Source organism: Aythya ferina, assembly GCF_964211825.1.
Source record: "Aythya ferina genome assembly, chromosome: 7".
NCBI classification, from domain to species: Eukaryota; Metazoa; Chordata; class Aves; order Anseriformes; family Anatidae; genus Aythya; species Aythya ferina.
In genome coordinates this window covers 27,229,670-27,256,826 of record NC_140302.1, presented here as the reverse complement: position 1 = coordinate 27,256,826, position 27,157 = coordinate 27,229,670, and the positions used below count along the sequence as shown (strand labels likewise).

The 27,157-nt window shown below is 42.9% G+C and overlaps 1 protein-coding gene and 1 long non-coding RNA gene across 2 annotated transcripts; both read right to left on the bottom strand.

Annotated features, from left to right (window-relative positions):
* On the bottom strand, window positions 1-26,787 carry LOC311439988 (uncharacterized protein). The gene is made up of 6 exons (XM_084526332.1): window positions 26,705-26,787; window positions 25,232-25,415; window positions 10,173-10,277; window positions 7,565-7,682; window positions 3,682-3,712; window positions 1-1,321 (listed from the first exon to the last, which is right to left on the bottom strand). Exons 2-6 carry the CDS (start codon window positions 25,341-25,343, stop codon window positions 1,196-1,198), a joined length of 492 nt encoding a protein of 163 aa, XP_084382458.1. The 5' UTR covers window positions 25,344-25,415; window positions 26,705-26,787; the 3' UTR covers window positions 1-1,195.
* On the bottom strand, window positions 20,818-21,499 carry LOC311439989. Its single transcript, XR_014695133.1, has 2 exons — window positions 21,407-21,499; window positions 20,818-21,063 (listed from the first exon to the last, which is right to left on the bottom strand). It is a non-coding gene; the product is annotated as an uncharacterized lncRNA (long non-coding RNA).
* Window positions 26,788-27,157: the final 370 nt, after the last annotated feature.

Below are 27,157 nucleotides of genomic sequence, written 5' to 3'. Positions count from 1 at the left end.
CGAAGAAGGGGAAGGGCTGAGGGACTGTGCGTTCACTGAAGCATATGGTTACCAATTTGCTGGACATATGTTGCATTCCCCACAGGGCACAGGAGGACTTTTGGATTAAAGGGTGTAAATCATTGGTTATCAACATAGAATTAAGTTCTATAATAAATGTACAGAGTCTAAATATATACATTTTTCTCCCTGGAGATCTCTTCCCCTAGCTGTACTCAAAAACCGCAAATCACAATGTGCATTGCTTTTAAGAAAGAAAATGAAAATAACCGTTCACACAGACTTTTTTTTTTCTCCTTTATTATAACCACTTACTTTTTTTGGGTGTAGGGAAGGACAGAAAATGGGAGGCTGTGGGGGAGAGCAGGGAGGAAGTAGAAAGATAGGAAAAGTATCTTGGGACTTTTTATCCCATAATTTCCAGTGGGAGCTATTGATCACAGATGTGCTTTTACACCACAGCAGCACCTAATTATTTTTCAGGACCGTTGTAATACATGTTTAGGAATCTCTGAATAATAGAACCATATGGCAACATTGTCAGAAGGGGAAAATAGGAACCCAGTAGGCTGGGGGAGGGAGAATGCATTAAAAAGTGCTGGCTGTAAATAGAAAACAATTTATCAAAGAAAGAATGAGGAAAAGGAAGAAATGTGATTTTTTAAAAGATAAAGATTTTCTTCACATTCCTTGGAGAAGATTCCCAGAATCTCATTCTTTGTTTCCCAGCCTTTTTGCTAGAGTTGTTCCCAGAACATCTGTCCTGTGAGACTGGGTATGGTGCCGTTGTAAAATATTTGGAGGACTGGGGAGCAGTGCAGGAGATGATGTGATTGGGATTAGTGGATGTGCCATCGGTTGTGTGAGGTATGAAAGCTTCTCCTGGTGTCCTGAAATGTACTGACATACAGGAAGGTTTCCACTCAGGACAGTGTCCAGCAAACATTCTGTGGACAGTGGCTCTCATGGGATAGAAGCAGGAGAGGAGCATTCTGGACAGGAAGGCAGAGGACAGCATCTCAGGAGCTGGCTATGCCCTCAGAAGCACATCCATACAGGAGCCTGGTAACCCTCATCCCAACCAGGGCCTTGTGCAACCCCACCACTCACACCGTGCCTCCGTAGAAGGTGGATGAGCCCACTGCAGAATGTTGTATCTGAAATGTGGTACCACATTTTGTGCTGTAGCGATGGTTCAGCAAGAGCCTAAGACCTTCTCCCACTGCACATTTCCAGCTGGGCTGTGGGATATCCCAAAAGCCCAATAATTTGAACTCCTCAAAATCTTCCTGGATAAAATACTCAGAAAGAAGAGGACTGCCTGAGGGGAAAAAAAAAAATAAATTGTTAACCATTAGGATCATGTGGAAACATTAAACATTATCAAAGCTAAGCTCCATTCCCCTGGCTTTAGCTACATCCTTATTGCAAAGTGGGCAGGTCGGAGCTTAGCTTCAAAGGCAACCTGGGTTATAATCTGCCTTGTCAGATGGACAAGAAAACACACGCTACAAGTATGTGAGCACTAGCATAAGGGTTCTTTGTTTAAATTGTTATAGGATTTGGGTTAAGGTAGGTTTCCAGGAGAGCAAGGAGAAACACACACATGCTAGAAGCTTTTTTTTTTTTTTTTTTTTTTTTTTTTTTTATATATTAAACCACTCTGTTTGGGATTAAATGGCTCCGCATGCTACACATCTGCTTGGGCATCGCCCTGCAGGAAATCCACCCAGCTGAAATCAAGGCATCAGAAAGTGACTGGAGTGGCACACGGCAGTGGAAGAAGTCTCTCCTGAACAAATGGATACCACTGCAGTGATCGCAATGTCCCCAGCATGAGGCTGGGGCAGTGGTAATTGCGCAAAGTGCTCTTTGTTCATTATCCTTTACTGAAGCTGTGTTCTTGATTGTGTGCCTCAGAAAAACTTCAGGGCCGCTTCTTTCTGGTCCTTAGTGAGATGCAATTTCCTCTCTCCTCCTGGAGAGTACATTTTAATCAATCTGCAAAGGACCAACAAATTTAATTGCCCCAATGAGCTAATTTTAGATCCTCCTTCCTGACTTCAGATTCACTTCAAATACACTATATAAATAAGAAATATAACTGCTAACAAGTTTAGGCTCTCATTTTTCCAAGGGGCACAGAGATCTTTGTTGCAGCTACATACTTCTGCATATGGAAACAACTAAAGTCACAACTGATAATTGTTAATTATCTTCCTAATGTGCAGAGAGCATCAGGTAGCTGGATCTCCAGAGGGCATTCACTGCAACCACAGCTGACTGCAGGAACAAAATTGGAAACTGCCTCCCACGCATAGGCCCATAATGTCACTGAAGCACTGGAAAGGAGAAGGAAATATGAAGACCTGTGTTCCTCACCTTAAAAACAAAAATAAAAGCACCATAAGACAAAGAGAAGCCAAGAGAACTAACTACCTAGCTTTAAAGAAAACCAAAAATGAAATGACTACCCAGTCTATTAAAAAAGCTACATATGACATTAAGATATGTTGCTGTTATCCTTTTCTTAAATAAATAAGTCTCAAAAGAATAAGAACAACTCTTCATGCTTATTTTGTTTTCCTGAGCTACCTATAAAATAGGTTCTGGGCACAGAGAATCTCCCTACACCCCAGGCTGGTTGACCCTGCTAAGATTCAGTTTACTGCTGATAATTAAAGCAGTGAAATGTTTTGCATAGACCTGTCTTTAACCCTGACCCACATAAGACCCTCTGCACTGCGTCAGGTGAGGGCTGAGGAAGGTAGCGACCATGACATAGCGAGACCTAAACTCAACCATTTCTGCCTGTCAAGACCCAGATTTATTACTCTTCCAAGCCCTTTCCAGTTCAACATTATCGTTCTGTTTTTGCACACTGTTGCCAGCTTAATCTCCCAGTACCATTTACCTCTCTTTAGCAATTACCATTTGCTAGATTTCTTTTTCACAGCATGATTTTTGGAATATTTTCTTCCTAGATTTAGAAGCCTGCCTAAGCCAAACCTGAATGTTGTTTTCTGCCCAGGTTGTTCATCCTCTGAAATGCATTTGTATTGCCTTTTGTCAACACTAGTTGTCACAAAATCTCTCCTATCTTACCATGATCAACTTTATGTATTGTTGCTCAGGACAGGATAGGAACATTTTAAATTTCCATCTTGGCACCAGAAGAGCCCGGCACACTGCTTAGGGCAGATGTGTTGCACAGGAAATACATTCCCTATAGACATTCTTAGATGGTAGAGTGGAAGCTGCATGTGACAGACAAAACTGTTTTCTTAATGATTCACAGAGGATTTGCATTTACAACAGACACCCAACATAACAATAATTACATGCCTACATCCTTAACAAACCACACTACTGAGAAAGACTTCCTAGATGCATTTATCATGAAAAAGGTTGAAATGATAGCTTCTGCTGCGGCTGTGTTTATAAACCTGACCTACAGACACTCATTTGAGACTAAAAGGAGAGTTTCAGATTTTATAGCTTGTTTCAGCATTGACTTATCACTTATTCTTTTAGGAGGGGGTCAACACAGTGAGAGGATCACAGCAAATGCCAACAAAAAGGGTATTTTCTCTAGGAGATGTCCATGCAAACATGAAAAAGATTCAGTGCACTCTATGAAAAATGCATAAATTAGTAAATATATATATATTTTTTAATTACCTCATTGTGCCTGGAGCAACAAGACTGTAGGCTACAAGAAGAGAAATTCATTAGGCACTTTGTCTTATTTAAGTTTCCCTGTCTACTTGCAGAGATAACCCCATTCTCTGAATAATGGATCTACACAAGATTGCTTTAAACTCTGCAGCTGTAACACAGTCACCCTAGATAATATCTAAGGCTTTCTGGATAGACAGCAGTCAATCATTCTAAGTAACAATGTAAATTTGAAAACTTGAATTTTTTCAAATGGTGAAGGTGACAAGTGGATTCAACTAATTCAGCCTGCGATGTTTGGTTAGCTGTCCTTGGCCCACATCTGCCACCAAATTTTTCTGGGCACAAATAGCCTCCGTGGTGTTGAGGCTGGGTGCTTGTATATGCTCCCTTGGGATGCCAGTCTCGGAGTTCAACCGTCCCTGAACCTATTCCAGCACAGCTCATGTCCCAAGGCGATAACTTGCAGCTCAACTCTACGAAAAGGCCATGTAAAAGCTCTGTAGGAGAGACATTTTGAGTCTGCCATGACATTAGTGGGTGTGCAACAATGGATTCACATTTCTAACATGTCAGCTTTGCTTAATAACTTTCCAGTTTCTTTTTTGTCACAGTGCTGACTAACCTGGCAGAGTTTAATAAAGCATGAAGCAGGGTAACATGATTGAAGAGCTTGAGAAATATTTCATCGAATACATTGCAATAGAAGTCATACTACTAACTGCTTTCACTCCCTCCCTTTATTTCCTGAGAGGGGGCGGATGAGGAGAAACTTGTTATTCAAAACCAGAAAGGGCCTTGAAAGCAAATCATGTGAATCCCACGGTCCAGTAACTTGAAAGCTGGGCTTTATTTTAGAAGGTTTCCAGCAGGGCCACAGATCTGAGAGGGAAAGGAAGGGAGGACCTTGGGCCTACCCAGGGCCTTTCCTGCACTGACGGGTAGGCCCTGCCACGGTTCAGTGGAGAATCCCCACAGATGGGGGTTAGCCTGTATTAATTACAATCCTAATTTTCTAGCCTCTGTGCTAATCCTGAAACTGCTTGCTCCCTAGAACAAAATCAGAGCTGGGACCTTCCCTCAAATTTCCTCCCTGTTCTCTACTTTGAACACAGCTATTAAGGTTTGAGGGCCTAAAATGTTTTCCTCACATGTACACAAAGTCATCTGCCTTTAGGGGCATCAGAAGGAAAATGGTGATGCTGTACACGGCTTTCATCCACTTCCCCTGACCCAGGTTATCCAGTCCCATAGCTCTCCATTTTGTTCTTGGCTTCTTGGATACTTTATACCCTGTGATGGGTATAAAGAACACTGGGTATGATCTACTGTTTTAAATTTCTCTGGTTTTCTTAGTAGGCCTTTTGCTGAGTAACAACTAATCCTTTAACCTTAGGGTCATAGTGAAATTGCCTTCCTTATTCTCATTGTCATTCACCAATTTTGAAAAGGAGAGAGAAAATAAAGAGAAGGAAAGAGAGAAATCAGAATACGACTTGTTTAGCGTTGCTACCAAGATATACTGCAAAACTACAGAAACATTCACAAACACACCAAAACCTAGCTATGATTATCCAAAACAAAGCTGCTCCATGGGATTATTAATGACAATAAGGAATAAAATCACAATCAAGTTTGCACTGATAGCAGCTCCTACTTTGGTATCTTAGTGAAGAAACCTTACACACCTTTTAAGTAATAATTATTTTTTCCACAGAGAAAAAATGAAGAAAAATCTATGATAGTTTAAATCAGTGATAGGTTTTGTTTTCTCTTGTATATTCTTAAGAGATTTCTATAGAATTAGAAATAGTTGACAAGTGTAACATTGCTTCTTTTTGCTTTAAAATAAACAGGGCCTACAATATCTGTGGGGACACAAAATACCATGTTCTGTACCAATAACATATACCTTCTCATTTTTCCTCTTTTTGAAATGATTTGCTTTCTAAGTCAAGCCTACCTAACAAGATCTTTCTACTTCTTGTATTTTAGTTTGCCTGAAGTTTCCACGTGTTCCCTTAACTTCCTGACTTACCCTGGATTTTACATCCCTTTTGAGGTTTCATGCTAACCTACTTTCTCACACATTACTTCAGACTTTTCCCACAGCATAAAAATATATATTTATATTATATATATATTTGCCACTAGCAGCTCAGAAAATCTACTGGTGCTCATAACATTAATTTCCTCAACAGTGACTCGCATACGTGACGTCCACTATTATCTGTTCTGTCATCTCTAATTCATGCCTTACAGCATTATGATGTGTTTTCCTTCCGCACAGATAGACAGATACGGTTTGAAAGAGAAATGACATTAAATAAAGGGTCATCCTACTGATCTCATGGCAACTGGGTAACTCCACAATGACACATCTTTCATCGGAACCGGAGGAGCCCTCTGTTTCCTCAAAATATCACCCTTTCTTTAACTGGACTTTCTTCATCATCATTTGTTAGTTTGCTACAATCCCACTCAGTGCTGTTCTGTGTTTTTGTTATCTGTGTGGATTTACTTAGTGGTCAAATGGGAAGAACTTGTCTATTAAAGCGTTTTTAAAATGTGCTTATATTTCCACAATAAGTTTTATTGATCTGAGGACCTCTATTCCCATATAACTGCATTTGCTATCAGAAGGATTACACCATGCAAATATGCCCACATGTGTACAGATATAGCTGTATTGGCACAGACACTGTGCGTAGACCAGGCATAAGTTTACGACCCATGCCAATATGGCCCTTGAGCCCAGCTCTCACAGAGCTGGAGGTGTTAGGGGTGCCTGACCCCAGTCTTTGTCGGGCTGCTCAGCTCATTCTACTTCCCAACAGTGGCTGCCAGACATGCTGACACAGTGCGCGAGTCCTTTCTGACTCACACCTTGCCTCAACAATCACAATTCTTCCTAGCTGAGGGCTCTGAAGCCACAGATCTTGGTAACAGACAAGATAAATAGCTACCTACACTGAGAGAGTTGACTAAAACCTACCCATTGGCCTTGGTAGTATCATATTTCTTCGCAGAAATCACATTGAATACCTGCGTTTGTATGGCTGTTACCAGAAAACAGACCGAAGGTTCTGCCTTAAGGAACAGCAGTACACTAAACAAGGTGTTTCTTTACATTAGATGAGTGGATAATAGGTGGTACTTAATAGATCTGAAGCAAGTAGTGAGAGCTTAAGATGTGATAAAAATTTATTTATGGACACACAAATCAGTAACAGCAGCAATGTAAGGACAGATATCTGGCCCAGGAAATAACAACAGAAACACATTTCATGTTGTCACCTACTGTTGCTGCAGTCTCCTTAGGGCCTCATCTCACTGTCATCAGTAGCAACGTGTGCAGCTGTTAGCACCGTGTCTGTCTCTGCCCTCTGCTCCCCATTTCCCACTTCACTGCAACAAATTCTTCATGCTCTGATCATAACTCGGTAAGAGGAGGCACATTGCTCTCACTAACCCTTCTGATAGAGAGCACTTCATAGGTCTGGGTATCACATCCATGGACATAACGTTAGAAGGCATTAATGATTTAAAAAAAAAAAAAAAATCAAGTAAAATCTTGGTGACCTACAAAACAAGTCTAAGGCATCGCCCATTCTCAGTGACCCACAGCCCTGGGGAGATAAGTTATTATGGGCTAACATCACCTGGCTCTTCCAGTGAGCTAGTGGTAGGAGCACTGCAGAGCTAGGGGCATCAGAGAGGAAATTAGCACATGCAGTCCACAAGTGATGGCTGCAGACCCCCATGAGGGCAGGTCTGTGATGGGGAGAGTTTCTGACCTCCTGTCCCACACAGCTCACGGTCATTCAGTACCACCACACAGCCCCCTCTTCCCTCAGCTTAAGCTAAAGCAAGGTTTCAGCCACACCTTTTCACACTGCTCCAGGTCTGAAGAGCTGCCTGCTGTTTTGGAAACCTGAGAGCGAGGGAACCATCAACCTTTGGAGTCAGGTCAGACAACTGGATGGATCCAAGACAGACCTTGACTGGAAAAGGGAAAACCGCAGGGAATCAGCTCTGCTCAGCAGCAGGTGATGTAATGTCTCTGGAAAGCAAGATGGACAGACAGCTCCAATGAATCCTCTCTCTGTCAGAAGAACAAGAGCTGAGGATGGAGGATATTCACACAAACGTGGGAAAAAGCAGAACAGAGGGAGGAAGGAACAAGCAGACGGGGAGGAGGAGGTGCTGAAAAACGGCAGGGGAACAGCTCTTTCTGGGAGAGAGTAGAAAGGATTTTGCGTTGAGGAAAGCTGTTGCCAGTTATTTTTGTACAGATTTTAAAGTTCACCGAACCCAGCTCTGGAAGTTGCATGTTGTGTTTTTGGCTGGCAATATCAACATACCATATGGAGAAGCCTCAGTTTAAGCTTTACAATATTGTTTGGATTTGATATTGACGTATTTTCATTACTGAACCTGCCTGGAATTGTATGTTCTTTTCTTTTGATGGGTGAAAGAAACCCACAAAGCAAAGAAGCAAAACCTAAAAACAACAAAAGAAAAGCACAGTGAAAGTGCTGTATTTTGAATTAAACCTCAACTTCATTGACTGTCATTAACAGCATCTACCAGATACAGTAGAATCCAGACAAAAGGAAGAGGCAAGAAATACTATGCTACTGTGGATATTATAGACACTGCTTCTCCATCTGTTTGTCCCATTATTACTGGACAACTTCCCTGTTTAAGGGATTTACTAAACTACTGGAGGAAAGGGTGGAATGGTCTAAAGATAGACCTTACATTTACTGATATAGTAAGCACTGCAGGGCAACAGCTCCCACCTGCTATCTTCTTAGAAGATCCTGAGCAGAAAATAATCTGGAACAAAAACTTGGAAAGTTACTTGGATGAAAGCATAGAGGCTGTCAGAAATTAAATATATGGAAAACAGAAGGAACCTGAGGTGTCAGAAATGCAGGAGTCAAAATGAATTTCTGGTTTAGTACGCTTACAAATAGAGATTTCTAAAACTAAAGTTTTCTCTTGTAATGTTTTATTCTTCTGCTGAAATCGTGACAAATTTACTTCAAAAAGTTTAGGGCTTCTCTCACTCCAGACAATGACCACATACATGTACGCACGCAGCTACCCTGCTGACCTGAGCAGAATGCTTGGTGTCAGAGCCTGAAGACCTGATCTAAGGCAAGGAGAGCCACCACGGCCTTTCAGGTCAGCCCCAATAATGCCGGAATGGAGCTGCTGAGTCAGAGCAGAAGTCAGGGCAGGGGCACAAGTCTCCAGCCTTGTCTCCAAGACTTGAGTCTCCAACACTCAACAGCATCCAGCAAACACCCTGTGCTACATTTTAACCTGCAAGCTGGGCAGCAATAGATACTGCCTTTTGTAAAATTCTCTTCAGCCAGCCACTGTCCCTAGCTGATGCTTTTTGCTACAACCTGCATTTTAATAAACTGTACTTCTCTCTGCTAATTACCGTCAGCAGCATGAAATCAGGCAGTAGTAAGAGGCCCTCCTACGCATCTCTTCCCCCTCCTTGCAGCCCATGCCGCACCAAACTGCATATTTGCATTTTCAGAGGCTGCTTGCCTGAAATGTAATTGAAGACACACAGATCATCTGTTTACAGTAACAAATTACAGTAATTTCAGTGAGGCTTTCGTGACAATTTTACTCCTAACATGGCTATTTTTGATATGCAGTTGAAGCACAAGAAAGATGACAGCGAGAGGATCAGAAACCCTGCAAAGATGTTAAACAAAGGAAGAATACTGGAGGAATCTTTGTTATAGATATTAAAAAAGCTATGCTGAGTGACACACATCTCTTGCTGGTGTAGGTTATGCTGGACAAGGGAGCCTGCTAGCCACGACCTTGCTTTAGAGCATCCCTCTAGCAGTGACTCCAGTACTCCATTCCCTTGGCATTTCCATCCGTTCCTTGCCCATTCCACAGGCAACAGAATAAATCCATCTTCTAGGTAGTATCAGGAGCCACACAACAAGTTCAAATTTCACTGATCCATCCCATGTGATTTTCTACTACTGGTTGCAGCCTTTGGTCTGCATTTCTTAGAGCCTGGTGACACGGGCTGCCCAGCCTTCTGCTGCAGAGTCAGTGATATGGGAACCTTTGGCACTGCTCTCCTGCCACTTTGATTTGCAGAAAACATGGCGTTGGTAAAGATTTAGAAGCAAATGTGGATACAAAGGTAATTATTCCACTATAGGTGGAAGCAAAGGCTCCCTGGAGCAACATCTTATTCATTACAGGGGATACTGGCAGGGAAACTTAGAGACTAGTGGCCAACACAGAAGCAGATCTCTGCAGTAGATACTCACTGAAGGGAAAAGCTCCATTGGATTTAACATTTTCAGGCTTTTTTTTTTTTTGTACAAGTGGGGAAAAAGGGAAGACAAGAAGCGTAGAATTATATTTAAATTGCACTGAAGATCACAACTAAAAACCTGAAACCATAACTTCTGAAAGCAAACAAACAAAAAACTACTGACCTTGATGATGCCACTGTAGTTGACATGGTTGATATCCCACTAGACTGCCTACTTGGTTCTCAGTTCCAACTCTCTTCTGGTTAAAAATTTCCACCTCTGCTTGTGCTGGAGTTAGAATAATAGGAAAGAGACAAAAACTGCTGCAGAAAACTCTGCACCATCCCTGTGCAGTTATTTCTGTTTGTCAGAGCATTTGTGCAACACTAACCCAATTCTGTCATCTCGTAAACTTTAATTATTGTCACAAGCACGGCTGAGGTAGGAAGCATTCACATCACCCCCAGAGCAGGCTGAACTACTGAGCAACCAGCTCATTTCCCCGATGACACCTGAAGTGGCGGTGCAGGGTGGTGCCCTGCCACCTTTACACTGGTTAAGCTGAGCTCTGTTCCTCTATTTTCTCCCATGTTCTCAGCATATCCACTAATTTATTCTCAATTTTAAAAGAAACTAAACCAAACATTATCAGCACAAAGAACATTTTTCCCAATCAGGAATCACAGGTGTGCACAATAGATCTTGAAAATATTAAAATCAGTCTGGAACCCAAATTCTCCTTGAATTTCACTAAAGGCTTGGTTGCATCTCTTTATTCAGTTCTCCTGTAAAATATCTGATTTTTCTGGCCTGAGACAACTTGAGTATCAGATGAAAAGTGATTTATTTTTTTAAACACAAATTAAATTCACAATTTCAGTTTTGTGTTTAGCTCTACTAGGTCATTGTTGACCCTAATTTTCAATCTCATGTTTGGAGGAACACTAGAAATGCTGGCTTTATTCAGCTGATATGGTTATCCTCTCTGAAACCCAGCTCTCCGCAAAACCTTGACCTGATGAAGTCAAAAAAATATCTATTTCAAAGACAATTTCCTGTCTTCATTAATGAAGAATGTCACATTCATTTAGATGGCTTCTTCCTTTCTGTGTGAAGATAAGAATGTGAGACCATCTCTGCTGTCTTCAGTAAGCAACTATGAAAGGGAAGAAGCTGGCTAAAACAGCTTGAAGTTCTTAAAAATGGGCTTCAGTCCAAGTCCTGTTAACAGATTACTGTTATTAGCAAAAATCTCTCTCTTCATCACAGGGAAGAATGTAAGGCACTGATGAAATTATGTAGATTAATAGGATATAGCAAGTATTACTCAATCACTTCGATAAAAAAAAAAAAAAAAAAAAAAAAAAAAAAAAAAAACATCCTCATAGCCAGATATGGTGTTGCAAAGACTGGGTCAGTCTGCACAGTGGGATACAGCGGGAATTGCGTTGTTTTGCAGTTTGTCCCAGAGCTCCCATTTGGTCCCCATACAAGACTCAACTTTAAAAGTTACTCAGGAATGAAGGGAGCATCAAATAGAGGCATCAGCCTGGCAGATTGTCTCTCAACAACAGTGTCCATAACAGCCACAGGAAGCAAGAAGCTGTGAAGCGCGCGTTGCTCAGCTGTATTTTTACCAGTATTGCCTATAAGCATTTCAGTTTCCTATCTCACACCTACTTACATGTATACTGTGCCTACAAAAGTATGTGAGCTGGTGGTAAACTCTGCTACCTAACATACTGAAGTCAAAAAGAAATTATAGATTCCCCTTCAACAAATAAATTGAGGTAGATTAAGTCCTTATGATGAGCCAGCACCTGACAGACAGAACCAAGAAATCATTTCTGTAGCACACCTTTAAAGAGAGGGCTCTGCTCCAGTCCACCTCACAGCTCGTTAGCAAGATGCTACATCATGCATCAGAGCTAGGTGTGCATGGGAAGCAGAGTTTTACAAAGCGTTTTGTAGATGTTGAAAATGCTTTTCTAAGCATACGTAGCACCGTTTGCCTCAGAGCTTGCTCAAACCCTTGTGTTCAGAGCTCTGCTCAAGAGAGCATTTCAAGCCACACGAAAGATCTAATTACAGCATAATAAATACTTTTGCTAGGAAAGCTAAGTGAGTTCTGGGAAAGTGAAAAGAACCAAAAATCAATTGACGTCTCCATGAGCTGAATTCCCTGGTTTACTTATGAAGCAGTCCAAGGGCAAACACAAAGCCATTTTTCCTCCTACACAAAGTATGTCAGCGTGAGGAACCTTCCAGGGAAGTCAAAAAAGAATGCATCCACTCATTCATTAATTCATTCATTTTCCACCCTAAGACAGCCAGCTAAGGAGACGTAGCAGGGGAAGGGAGAAGGAAAGAATATACAAGTTTTGCACCAGGCAGACCCCCGCCTATTACAGGCTTGATAAAGGCCACTGAGAGATTTTAGATGATCTTTAAACCAAAATCAACAACAACAAAGGAGGCCTTCTCACCAGGCTTTGTGATAGGGAAAGGGTGTGCCCTCCTACCTATTGTGCCCTTAGATGCTTTCTTCAAGAAAAGAGATGGAGCACAGCACAAAAAAGACTTACAGCTGGAGCCACGTGAACCTTTTCAGTAGCAGGAGTGCCTCAATCTCCAGCTACATTAGGAGGGAAGTGACATTTATAGCTCCATTGAAAGCAGAAATAAAGAAAGGCAATGAAGAGGCCAGTTGTTTCCCCTGTCTTCCTTCCTCTCGTGCCTCCTGGCTCATATACCCTCCAGGAAGAAAGCTTTGACTCTCAGAACAGCTGGTCTGCCTCTGACAAATGAGATATGCAGAAAAGGAAGGTTAGGAGTGATTGAGCTGCTAAAGAGGCACAGCTGACCTCAGGGTGCCCAAGGCCTCCCCTCTATTGGAGGGACCCACCAGTTCCTAGGAAACAAAGTGGAGGCATTTCCCCACAGCAGTTCAGGGAAATCTGTTTCACAGGGGATTGCTGATGCTGCTCATCATTGCGCAAATCCTGCTCTCGCTTTCATTTGAGGAATCCAGCAACAATCCTATCACTGCTGCTCTGGCCATTACGCCACCAACTGCTGAGTTGTGTAGAGAAGAGACTGACTTTAGGCAGGAATTTTAAAGTTGTTGCCTCTAACAAATTGCATTTTCTGATTTCTTTAGAAACGTATCGCATGCAGTTATTTAGTCAGCCTTAACTTTCCTTCCTCTAGGCAAATGGAAGTAAAAATTTCAGATCAGCACAAGAGCTGGTGCATTTCAAACCAGACTCCTAAAAAATGCTTTCACGTTAAATGTTGTGAGCAGCCCAGGTGTCCTGTAGGGCCAAGAAAGACATTCATGGCAGGCTGTCTGCAGCATTGCTCCACATTAGTGCAAGTGCAAAGTGAGACCTATGGAAAATGCCAGGGCGAGCTGAGGGATGCTGTGCTCACCAGGAGATGCAGATGGTAGCTAAAACCCATCTGACAGCAAAACGCTGAGCACATTCCTTAAACAACTTAAAAAAGTACGGGGATTGCACAATCCTCAAGTTGTTTCCAAAGCTCTGGCCTCAGCTAAGACCAGCAGCCCGAAAGCTGGTAACAAATGAGCTCGTTGGTCTTCGATGCTCAGTGTCAAAGGTGGTGTAGCAGCAATACTTGTGAGAAATATCATCCTACAGACTGAATGGCAAATGGAGAAGTTTTAATTACTACCGACAGCAGCCACTTTTCATAATTGCTCCTGAGTTTCTTGATGTTGTACCCAAAGCCTGTAGGCTGTCTAGAGGTGCTCTTTGAAACGCCTCGTTGTGAAGCTCCCACCCATAAATCTGCCTCGAGTGCTCCCGCATCAGGTGGAGTGAAGGTCTCCCGGTAATGACAGCTTGGGCATCATTGCCTCGAGTCACTGAACCCGACACCAGCTCGTGTTAGAGGTGGGCTTGAAGTCACAACCACAGCCCCTCAACGCTGCTCTGAGCTGGCAGATCCTCAGGGGCGAGACTTGAGCCCTGTCTCATATTTCCAACAGATGTGTGAAAAAGCTTGAGAGAGTTAACCAGTGGCAGTCTTTAGTTCAAGCATGTGCTGCTGTAATACACCATGAAATTATTATCTAGCAATGGCTTAATTTGTGACCTGGAAAGTATCCCCTTCCCCGGGGGGAGATGCAGGGCTGCCCAATCAAAGGCTGTCACTCACAGACCCGCTGCAATTAGCCAGAAGCGTGTTGCTGCTGATAACGGCTATAATGAATCCCAAGCAGAGACACCTTCCCTGGCAGGCTGCTGTTTGGGCTTGGAAAACAGTTTCAGAATAAATAAAACAAAAACAGAAGCCATCGCATTAGCTGCTGATTTTTCACCTCCTACTCAAGCGCTCCATGCAGATCCATCGGGGCTCTGTCAGAAGCACGCAATTACTCCCCATCAGAGAGAGCTGCCATGGAGGGAGTGACTTGGTGCATTCCTCGGGGTGGGTGGGTATTTTTGTACTAATTCAGATAATGGAACTGGCTTGCCGAGTGGGAGAAGACTACTCATTTCCAAGGCTACCTCCCAGCCCCCCCCCCCCCCCCCCACTCCATTCCTTGATCTTTAACATCCTCCCACTGCTTTATGACTGGTGCATTACACATAACCAGCTCCTGAGGTGGCTGCTTCTGGGTAAGAGGAGAGAATTGCTCACATTCCAATGTTGGGTGAGCTGAGGGAGTTGATTTTTTAATTTATTTTTTTTTTTTGGTATTGCATACAATAACATGTATATTACACTGCACTGCAGCAAACCACAGCTTCCCCCCAGCGAGTGACATGCTTCGGAAAGGTGGTGGAGAATGCCAGGAACAAAGAAGCCAGATGATGCCCTTGCTGCAGAAGGGAGGTCTAGGCAGCTGGTGCCCAGCTTTGCACAGCAGGACTTGAAAGGTGCCAGACTGCTGAGCGGGGATCTCAGCCAAAGCAGGACAGGAAAAGCCCTGATGCCTGACTCCCAGCTGATGTTTCTGACACTTCTAGCCAGGGCCTCTAAGCTGATATCCTGGGCTGGCAGCCTGTCTGGGCATGTCCTAACTCCTTCCTATTTTGCTAAGCTAGCATTTGTATTTCTGGTCCTTTTCACTTCTTGTCAGGTGATAAAGTGAGTCAAGGGAGCGCCTGTGCTGTCAAGCCGAGACTATTCCCGGTGCATTCCAGGCATACCGCGGGCACAGGCAGCTTGTTCCAAAGGATGGCCAAGACCTGGAGCCTCCCTTTCCCTTTCCAGGTGCCCCAAATCTGTTAGTCCCTGCTTGAGTCCAGTAGACTATGTGTAAAGTGATGTTTTATCCCTGCAGTGTTGCAAGAATTTAGTGGTGGTTGCAAAAAGCTGTGTTGTTAATAAAACGCTAAAAAAGTTGCACAAAGTAAACCTATTTGCTGGTAATTTACTTCTGTAATCGTGTCCGTACAATCCAGGAAAGGAAATACGAGTGAAATGCTTCTACTTTATTCGCTGATAAGGTATTCCCCCACTAAGCACATGAGGAGAGCTATGCCACCTTATCACTGTCTGCCTCATTGCCCAGATGGCACAGAGGTGCTTCCTGACAGATAATGCACTCGGCCTTTTGAGTTTAACCCCAAGGTTTCCCTCCCTAGCACTCTTGAGTACAAATTCTTCAGAACAGAATTAAAGAAGTATTTATCCCAGATCGCTGAATGATAGTATTAGAGAAATTCCTTCCAGCCTTATCTGCGCTAGCCAGCTGGCTCCTGTGGGTGACCGAGGCACCGAGCAGGGACGTTCTTGGGCTGCTGCTGACAGCGCGCTGCGGTGTGACAGGCTGCAACAGAGCAGGGAAGCTTTTAGTACAGAGTATATCTTATTAAAAGAATATAGTCAAGAATATATCTTAAAAAAAAAAAAAAAAAAAAAAAAAAAAAAAGCACGTCCCTTGCCAGCATAATATTGACCACCACACAACTGTATAAGAGCAAACTGCAGAGGCACATCCCAACCTCAGAGTTCACTACAAGGAGACCCTGGCAGCAAACTTCCCCTACGGGATGCGTAACGTGGTCTCCAAACACATGATCAGCAGCAGCAGACAGCTGGAAGTCAAACAGCAGCTATAAAAACCTTTGAGACGTGAAAGCCCCATCTTACAAATTGGTATGGTTCAACACCTGTTATTATTTCCACACTTTATTTTCTCCCCCGTTATGAATCACACCGACTTTCCCTGGTATAACGCGTACACCAGGCAGGTAGGGGAGCTGGCCAGAGGGAGAAAATCTTAGTTCTGGGTAATTCCACAATGAGGGTAATTAGTTACAGCCTTGCTCTTATCATCTAAAACAATGCAGAAGAAAGGAAGGACTTGCCACTGCAAGTTTATTCGTATTAAGATAGATGAGACAATAGGGATCCTAGAACAATTTGGTGTTCAACTTAATCCAGAATAAATGAATGAATGTTGTGATTTACCATCTTCAAATATTTGCCCTCCAGGTAAAAGAGGTTCAACTGAAGGAGGTACCATGTCTCTAAAATAAGCAAGGCCATGCATTAAATTATTATGGGATATTGTGCAGAGAAATCCTCAGATTTTCAGGAAGAAACACAATTCTTCACTACGAAAAAGAGAGGAACAGTTTCTTCTGAGTTAACAAGAGCAGGGAAACAAGAGAAAAATACAGTGGAGAAAGACAAGGTTTTAAATTTGGCTGTGCATTAAGAAACAAAAATTACTCACTTCTCTCAAACTAAACTATGCCGAATTTTTCTCTGTTACATATATATTTAGGCTCCCAACCCAGTCAGACCTACACCAGCATCACAACACTGAGTCACTGACTGACGCAGACGCACCGACTTCTCCAGCTGAAGAACTGAAGCCTTTGCCTACTGACAACAGGAACAGGGAATCTTCCCTTCTTTTTCTTCTTCTCTTTTTTTTTTTTTTTTTTTAATTTTGTTTTTGTTTTGTTAACATATTCCTCCTCTTAATAGTATCAGCAGCTTTAAAACTGTACTCTAAGTGTTATAACACAGAATCTAAATTATCTTCTACAGTAAACAACCTGGAAACCGAAAACAAATGTTACCTTCTATGAAACCCCCATTTATTTAAAGCTTAAAACTCTTTTTCCATATAGCTTCCCATGGGTTCAGTAGAAGCCTACCCCATGAGCAGTGGCCATGAGAAAAGCTACTGCTGAAGTCCTATGATGCCTGGCACTTCGACATTATTTTTACTGGGAAAGATTTAAAAATATTTCCCCAGCGCACAGAATATTCCTGGAACACCTGAAGCCTGGAAGTTCGTTAGCTGTGAAAGGCTAATGAATATTGAAAGCCCTAGCAAATACAGTATTCTGTAGCTTGTTTCAAGAAGTTCTGGCCACAGAAGTTGTCACAATGACGTCCCATGTTAGCGGGTGTTTTAAAGAAAGAGGATTTGAACAAACAAGCGCAGCCCAACTGCGTAGCTCCCCACTGATTGACCACTTTGTCTCTTCAGCCACTATTAATAAGCAAAAAGTAGCTCTTCATCATCCCAGCAGACGAGAGCGTTTTACCATTAAAAAAACTCCCTTGCCCATAAATCAGGGCTTATCTAAAGCCACGTTTGACGTGCTTGCAGAGGAGTAAGAGAGGCACTCGGTGAGCAGCAGGCTGAACGCGCGCACAGGAGCACGCCGTGCTCGGGACCAAATGTGCAGATCCCCAGAGCTCCAGCACAGCTAATGACATCCTCCCTTGCAGGCGCTGAGATCCCATTAACTGGTGAATCACTCTGCCATCTGCAGAGAGCAGGTCCTCCCCCCTCGTCCTCCCCGCTCAGGACAAGGGGAAGCTTGGAAACAACCTTCAGCTCTTCCAGTTCGTCTTCATGAGTTTGATTGGTAATCTTTCCAGTTTTCTCTCACTGGGGTTTTACTACAATGTAATTTACCACCTAGAGGCCATCAGGTTTCAAAGCTGCATGAACACCAACATTAAAAATGACAGCCACAATTGTCACCTTGAAGACAGCTGCACAGATGAATAGATGGTTTCATGTTTGTTGCCATTGAGCAAAGCAGCATTCATTTAAGAGACAGAACTGAAGAACTGTGAAATATCACAACATCATAACAAAGCATTAACTTGGGAGACTAACAAGGCTGAATCCAGCTACCTGCTAAGGCCCCAAGCATATCACAACTTCCAGAGACCATGGAAATCTTCCAGACACAAAGAAGAGCAACTTTGTTTACAGGTCAGTGCCTCCAACACCACCTTCATTTGGTGGCTTGGTGCTCCGAGGCCATACAAAAGAAGGAGCTCAAGCCACCTGCCTCTCAGGCTGCCAGCTGATAACCCCATGCCAGGAGCTGTTCTCCTCCTCGTTCCAAGGAACCCAATTAGTCACTCAGCAGGAAGGCCAGTCCCAGCCCCAGCCCCAGCCCCGTTACAGCAGTGACTTACTGGCTCCAACTTACTGCGATCGTGGTTCCCAGGAATTTTCTTAGCAGCAGTCCATATTCCGCAGCACTCCCATCAGGGAGCTGGCACGGCTGCTTGGACACCCACGCTGGCAACCAGACCAGATAACTGATCCAGATGCAGAAAAAAAAAAAAAAAAAAAAGGGAAAAAGGGTATTTTTTGCTGTGCTAGCAGCATGGGGAACGTGGCATGGAAGCTGGTTAAGATGACTTCAGCAGCATTGCCATAAAAAGCAAAACCCCTGCCAAATGATCTGCTTTAACAAGTCCTTTTTTTTTTTTTTTTTTTTTTTTTTTTTTTTTTTTTTTTAAAAAAAAGCTGGTTTCCAAAACATTTAAAGCTGAAATTTAAACTCTCTGGTAGATGGTATCTCCTCCCTCACCACTCATCATATTTTTATTTTTTTTTCTTTTTTTGAGCACTCATCTGGCTTCCAGATCAAAATGAAAGCACCACTGATGGTCTTGAAATTAGTTTAGGGAAAAAAATAAAATAAAATAAAATAAAAAGGCAGTTCAGACAGTCTAGCTGATTTCACAAGCATTTACAGAGTTTTCAGCACTGAATTCAGATGTACCAGCAACAAATACCCCAGAGCAATCTCTTTTCCCTTAAATTATCTCTAAATCCTAATGCTGCTCCCTCCCCACACCTGACAAGAGCTACGGGTTTGGAGTCAGTCAAAAAATGTCCCCTTACCATAGTCTATTATACACATTCAAGCTCTAACTTCTTTAAAGATAAAGACGGCCATCGCAGTGCTTAATGCCTAGTTTATCAAGTAATTTCTCCTAAGTCCCACATTTAGATAAATGAGAATTGAAACAGGAGAAGGAGGCTCACCTTGCCTCTATGCCAACTCCCAGGGCTTCATGCTTTCCTCATGACAGAGGAAAATTGCTGACAGAAATGATCCTCAGGGTGCCCCAGGAAGCTATCTCAGCAATGACTTTTACAGACCTTTTATGTGCGAGACTTCCTTTGTTTTTCTGTATATAAGAATATCTGGAGAGACGACAACTGATTTAGCAAATTGTGCATACTATTTAGCTAATGTGCAAGTCATTACGGCGTGAAGCATCTAATCTCTTCTTCGCTTCTCATTACAAAGAATACATCCCTGGTGTTGGTTTGTTTTTATTTCCTTTTGCTTTAATGAGAGCATTAAGCGCTTTGCCAAGAAACCTGATTAAGGTACTATTTTAACTTTTATGTTCCTCTAAAACTAATATTCAATTGACAGCCTTAAGTGGATGACGAAAAAAAACACCTTTAAAATTTTTAAAATCCAAGGGGTAAACCAATGTTCCTCTGCAAGAAGACAAAATTACCCATTCCTTAAGGCTGGTTTGGGATACATCCATTCAAGAAGGTGGTCAACAAAGTAATGCAGATTGTCACGGCTGTCTTAAGCAGCAATTACAAGAGAGTTATCCCAAAGGGCTATCCATTTATTGATAGGAGTTATTCGAGTTACTGCCAAGCAGGACAGCAATGCACCAAGAGTCTCCTGACAGGTCCTGCACATCCACAGCAGCAGGAGATGACAACTTTGCACCTTCTGCAGAAAGCTGCTGAGGCCCAGCAGTGCTAGGCACAGTGAGCTGTGCTCAGAGAAAAACCAAATCTTTATTGAACTCTCCAGGAAAGTGGGGTTTTCTCTCCCCTGCCTTTTTTTCCTCTTAGAATAAGATTCCACAAATAGCCCATGAGCAATTAATTCACCAATTTAAATTACTTTTCGTAATCACCAGTTCTGTATTTTGTTCCCTTTCACTCCTAACTACCAATGTTCAAATTTCAAGCGTGCTGCTTAACAGCAGCTGGTCAAGCGATTCAGACGATGCCGTTTCCACTTTCTGATGGGACGAGTACCTCAGCACTGCATTTTATGGCAGCCATCTCTCAAGAAGCATCTGCAGCATTTGCATACCAAAGACATCACCTCTCCATCGGATTTCTTCCTTGCCTTCCCTGCCATGCCCTCAGTTACCTACAGCTTGTGTACCCTCTCTTCTCCTTTCCACATGGTTTCCTTACCATGGCCATAACAGCAGACGTAGGAATTAGGGGAGAGTGAACACCCCTCTGTGTGTCAGTACTTCCCCAGGTCACTACTTTGTTAACTGCACAGCACTTAGGGTAATGCCTCGGTACTGGACTCATGGGATATTAGAATTACATACGGGGAAAAGGAAATGAGTAGCAAGAGGAAGTGTTAACACGGCATATTTGAAGTACGTCTTTCTGTCCTTTTGCATCAGCTATGTGTTAGTAATCCAAACAATCTTTCTTGCTTAAAAAAATAAATAAATAAATAAGTGGAATAAACAAACAAACAAACATTTTTTGTAAGAAAAAAAAATACTGCAGGGAGCAAACAAACAACTTTTTATTTAAGTGTGCGTGGCAGCTCTCCCTCTGGGAAAAGTTTTATTTTTCTCTTCATGATTTATCCGCCAGTCAGAGCTCCATGTACTCCCCACCCTTCGGAGGCTGCCAGTTGACATGGAGCTCTGAGACGTGACTGTCACTGATGCATCTCACGAAGCTTTATAATGTCACCTTAATTTTCCACTCTGACCAACTCTCTCCCCCTTAGACTTCCCACAGGGTGAGAATCTGAAAGAAACAAAGGCGGAATCAGTCACCTAACCTCACATTTCAAGTGAGTGGCTGCAGCCTGAGCTGAATCAGAGCCTTTTGAAATTGAGTCATTTTGTCTAGCTTGCTGTAATGCGATAAGCTAGATGGGATAGAAATTCTATATGTTATTAACACGGAATTATTTCAAAACATGGAGTTAAGATAAGAGGAGAGTCCAGGGAGGGCTAATCTGTGCCTGGCAGCCCACACTCTCATCACATGCCGATTGCTTTGTTAGTCATCTCTTCATCAGTGCTCTCAGCCCACTCCTGCTCCTCCTGCAGTAAACTTTAATTAACCAAAGAAACACTGGACTTACTCACTGAAAATGGAGAAACAGAAAAATGGAGAGGCTGAATGCATCTCCTCATAGGTGAGAGAGAACCAGCGTGGAGGTAGAGGAAAAGTTAACTCTTCAAACCAAGCCTGCGGGAATACCTGCAAGTGAGCATTTTGAATCAATCCAAAAAGAAGACTTTTGTGACCTTGTGCTTTCACATTTCTTTCCCTGGCATGCCTTTCAGGATAGCAGCTGGTCTTTTGCAATAAATTAAATCGACAAAAAAGCAAATAGAACAACACATGAGTCACCTGCGTGGAGAGTTCAATAAAATCACTGCTCTTCATCTGCTATGCATTATCCCTGTTCCGACAGGACAATTGTTAGCTAAACGACAAAAACAAGCAAGTCACATAATAGCAACGTTTGTACTTTAGGGTGAGCCTTCAGTTCTTTCTAATTTTAGTGAGCTAGCACCACCCCGCATCTCACACCAGCTACCACAAGAGGAGCAGCATCTTGTCACGCTACCAGAAGTAACAGCTGAGGTGTTATGCTTTTGTTATGCTCCTATGGATAATAATTAACCACCGAGGGAAAGGAAACCACTTCAGTAGAGCACGATCCCCCTGTACGACTGGTTGAGCAAGCTGCCACAACTTGACAAAGAGAATCGTTGGTGAGGAGCTAAGGTGTTATCCTCCTGCATCCCCATCCTCGCATCAGCACTCGCACACCTCCTCACCACACTGAGCTGGGCAGCATCAGGCCTGGAAGAGGAACAAAGGAAAATAGGGTCCTGGCTCCTCAGGGGGGCACATTTCTGTATCACTTCTGGAGCCCTTGGCCTGCAGACCCCATTGGAGAAGCAGAGCAGACCGGGAGGTTGTAGATTCAAGTGGATGACACCAGTAGCTAGCACTTTGTGCCACACGGAAGAGCTGGGGTTTGGACACAGCTGCCCACTAGCCTTGCATGCTCATAAGGTGTTCTGCATCGTGCCCTGCACCCAGCCCACACCTGGCCCATTTGCATAACTTGCAGCACTGCAGTAGAAAGAAATGATGGAAACAATGACTGAGGCAGCATTCAGCTTCAAGTGGATGTGCTGCTGTATCGCCCAGACATAACAGGCCACTGACAGAACCAGCTCTAGGTAGATTTGTCACTTCTGTGTCCTCACTGTCTCTCCTTTCTTCTCCTAAACTCTGTATTATTTGACTAATGCCTCTCCCAGCTCTTCTTTCTTCCCACTTTTCACCATGATCTACATTTTGCCCATCTTTAGCACTCTGCCACCTCACTACTCTCTCCCTTTCTCCAACACGTGATGTACCTCTTCATACTACAACATACAACAGACCAAGATCAACTACACCAGGGTCCTGCTTCTGATGGTGACCACTGGCAGATAGTTGAGAACAATGGTAAGAACCAGTCTGTTTTCACTCCACTTCTAGGCCCTCTCCTCACTCGGAGAGCACCCTTGGTCACTCAGTGCCACATCCACGTGCCAAGCCAGATTTACTATTAGTGACACACCTGGGAGCGTGGGCTGTATTCACAGCTGATGCAGGGCAAATCTCAAAGAACTAATCTCCACTTTTACATACTCTCTTCTCAGGCAAAGCTGTAGGAGCAGTGTCCCTGATCTGGCACTTCAGATGTTACTGTTGCATCCCAAACAGCAAAACAAGCACCGAAGATAATGAAGGCTTGCTCCTCCTAAGCACAGTGTGAGAGGCAGGAGGTTCTTACCATTAAGGCTCCTGTTACCTCAGCCAATTTCAGTTTTGCTCCAGCAAACTGCTGTCTCCCTCCCCTAATCAAGGAGGCACAGCAGTGGAGGCACTTAGCCACCTCTCTATTTCACAGCCTAGAAGAATGCCTGGTGTTTTGGCACAGGAAAGACACACAGGCAGCCGCTCACAGACTTGCTGACCTGGCACAACGTTCAGCTGTAATGCTCAACTATTTTCCCTTGCAAATCATTGTTAACATCTAATTGTGAACACTGTAGAAAAGGCTGCCGGATTTGGAGAGAGGTTATGGGAAGCAAAGCGTTACCTAGGAGGTTGTTCTGCTCTCCAGGGAGCAGGCAGAGAAGGACAGCAGAGGCTGCCCTGATAGATGGAGCAGACTGAGAAAAACTAGCACCATGAAACAGTCTACCACCAAGAACAAGTTTATGTCATCATAGAATCAAGTTTCACAGCTTCTCTCATGCCTGATATAAAAGGTATATAAATTACCATCAGTCATAGATGAGTAATAATCATGCAAGGATTAACTGGATTTGGAGAGAGCAAAGGTAAAATTCAGCGTGGTGTTTGCAGCAGTCCTGAAGCCCCTGACTACAAAAGGGTGGCTGAAAGAGCTTATGTTTTTATGAGCTTTCACTTTGACTTTTAAAAATATAGATATGCAAGTTATGTGACTCAATACAAGCACGTAAATCAAACCAAATGAAATTCAAACCTGAATTTCAGGAAAGTCACATACTAATGTAAATCAATCGGAATGTAAAGAATTGCTATCTTGTTGTCAATTATGTCATTTTCAGTCCTCTCTCTGAGTAAGGCTTCAATTCAGGTACAGGTATGTCTGACAGTCTGATTTATACCATGAGGTCTCCTCTCCTCTAGATTTTACAGAAGAAGTATGGCAGTTGAATAATTACCCTCACATTGGAAGAACAGACTCCATTCTGCCTTCTTTCAAGGTGTATTACAACCCTTAAGCCCAAATCACTGATAAATGTACTATTTAGTATGCCTGCAAAAGCTGAGGAATACCTGTATGCCTTACCTCCTCTTTCATACACTCACACACTTTGATAAGAGCTCCAAAATAATAACACAACAGAGATGCAGATCAAAGTGAGCAGTTTCAAAAGCACAGCAATGATGGAACCCCCAGGTCTTCTCAGGGCAAAAACCTCTTCTGAGCACAAAGTTCTACAGGTTTCGTTCTTCTACAGGTTCCTCTTTGCACTTGCCTGAAGTCACTACTCATTTCTGAAACTCTATTTTTCTGCTAAGCTAGCATGAGACTTCACAGAATCATTCTTAAATGATTCTTAAAAAGGACTTCTTAAAAAGGACTGATTTTTTTTTTCCCCTAACTCTAAGATAGCTTAAATCATATAGTGGTATGATATGTAGATGGCAGGAATCTGTATCTAGACCTTCAAACCTGCCAGCTGGCAGAGATGTTACTCTAACGCTGTGTAAAGTTAACAACAACAAAAAGGCTTATCCCAGTTTTACAGCCCCTTTAATACGAATAACTATCGTGCTTTACTATACCATCCTGACCATCACGATCCCCTTCCTTTCAGCTCAGTGGGACCCTTGAGTCCCTCCTGACATCAGATTCCTACCAGGAGCTGTAACTCATCATGTCACCCAGCTGGGACCCTGCTTAGAATATTAAAAACAAAAATATATGCTTCTCAATAGCACTCTCTCGATTACCTAATTGATATTTAAAAATTAACAATAATAATGCTAAAACACCCAGCAGCCTAATTATCAGCTGCTTTTCATTTGTACTCCCATTACACTCACAGCTGCTTCACAAAGTGACAGGCTGCTGTAGGAAGGCTGCCTTGTGTGCCTCCATTCAAAGCCCTTCCATTTATTCCTCAGAGAACGACGACACAAAAAACTCAAACGCCTGCTTGGTATTTGGCAGATGCAATCCTCACATGACACACTATTCAAAGAGCAAACAGCAAGAACCACGCGATGTTCCAAAGGTATTTTCTTCCTCTTGAGCTAATAAAAGAGTCAGCCTACAGGTGTCCCCTAATCTCTTTGTTATCCGAAGGAATTCCTCTTTGAGCTAAATGCCGAAGCTTACCTGCCTTGTAACAAACCACAGCTGAAATCCTGGCAGCAGTGAATGCAGCCACTGCTACTGAGGGGTGGAGGCAGGAGAGGGCAAGCAAGGCCTGCATGATGGGCAGAGCCATGACAGGACACTGAGGTGTCCAAGTCCTGTTGTGTAAAACTGATCCAGCTGGAACCCCTCTTGGCAGGGACACCTCAAAAAGAAGAAAGAACACGCAATTACATTTTGTTGGCTTTGAAACATGCTAAATTGACTGAATATGTGTCAACTTTATGCAGCGAGATGTTTCAGCTACTTTAAAATGTATTTTCTGGTGTATTTCTAATTTGCCAGGGCGTTCCTCTGCCAAGTGCAGAACACAAACGTGTGCCAGGAGCAGGCCTGCGCCACCTCGGCAGAACCTGGGCAGTTCTGCCCGGCAGGGCTAGGCCTGTTTCAGGCCGGCCGTTTTAAGGAAACCCTGGCAAATGTACAATACCCATCTGTTACATAGGAACAGCCTTGGGGTATGGTCCCCACGTGTTATATAGGAACAGCCTAGGTGTAACTCACTCTGCTGGTGTGTTGGGCCCTGAATTACAGTTGCCACAAATGCAGTCTGATGAACATCACACAGTTATTCCACACATTCCTGTCTGCTACGAAGCTGGCTGGGATTTGTCTGCCTGTTTCATCTTTAGCAAAAGGCCTCCTCTGTATGTTTTACCTAGCACATATATCAGCTGGGACCATCCTGATGACCTAAGGAAAAATATTCGTACTAATCAGCAGACAACCCGGGGCACTCTTTTTCCAGGATCAGCTAACCCAATCCTGCTATTCACAGCACCTGAAAGCTTAACTCAGTGCCTCCAGCTACTCAGTACAGCTGAGAAACCTTCAAGTAATAACATTTTCACAGCAACCTAACTTATCACCAGGTATAAAGAAGTTATTTCTATCCAGTCGCACCACCCATAAATAAAAGAACTAAATAAAATACAGAACATGTGAAATACTGTTTTTAAAGTAGCCATCAAAGGCTAAACACAACCCTTGGACTAAGCTGATGTTTATCTGCTCCTGATTTAGAGCAGTGAAAAATCAGGATATTTGGCCTCTGTTTAGGTTAAAAGCTCTCTCAGACAGATTCCTCAAAGCCACATCCACAGCACAGCGAACACAACGCTAGATGTGCTCCATTTCTGAACGTAGTGTGACATTGGTGGTAGGGGGATGGTTGGACCAGATGATCTTGGAGGTCTCTTCCAACCTTTATGATTCTATGATCCTATGAACACTTCAGTTATTTTTAAAGGAGAAAAGCTTGTCATGAAAGAATAAATGAAGAAAAGGTACTGGACACAAACAAGATATAAAAAACATAAATATACAAAAAGAGTTTGACAGTATCAGTTGGCATGACAGGTGAAAATTCCACCTTTTCAGTGGTTTAAGAATATAAAAAAGGATCCTCAATGAGATTAGGACCCTTGCACTTACAGAAATACTCCCTGTAGGAACTCCACCTGAGGTTGCTATATTTGGCACACATGGGTTTTTGGGCAGGGACAGTTTATAAACCACAAAATAGCACCAAAGTACAAGATGCAGCCTTAAATTCTAATCTGGAGTGAATGCCACCACCTGGGCCAAATGGAGGGAGGAGGGAAATGTGCACCTGTGATTTCAGGGGCTAACTCAGCTAAAAAAGACAAGAAAATCCCACCTCAAAACCATTTTTGTTGAAATTTTTGGATTAACTCCTGTTTGTTTTATTGTTAATGTTACTCTCAAAGACCAATTACATACCTGAAATAATAAAATATGGAAAATCGTAACAAACATAATATCCTTGTGGAAATTTGTGACAGGATTTGCATGCTTTCGGTTCATGTTTTGAACTAAATCAGATGTCAAGATTCAAGCTTGAATCCAGCCTAGGATTTTATTATT

Coding starts and splice junctions, on each gene's coding strand:
- LOC311439988 (XM_084526332.1), bottom strand. CDS start 25,343: ATGGCTCTGCCCATCATGCAGGCCTTGCTTGCCCTCTCCTGCCTCCAC. Junction 10,278..25,231: donor TGTGGTTTGTTACAAGGCAG/GTAAGCTTCGGC, acceptor TTCTAACTCCAG/CACAAGCAGAGGTGGAAATT. Junction 7,683..10,172: donor ACTACAGTGGCATCATCAAG/GTCAGTAGTTTT, acceptor TCCCTTTTCCAG/TCAAGGTCTGTCTTGGATCC.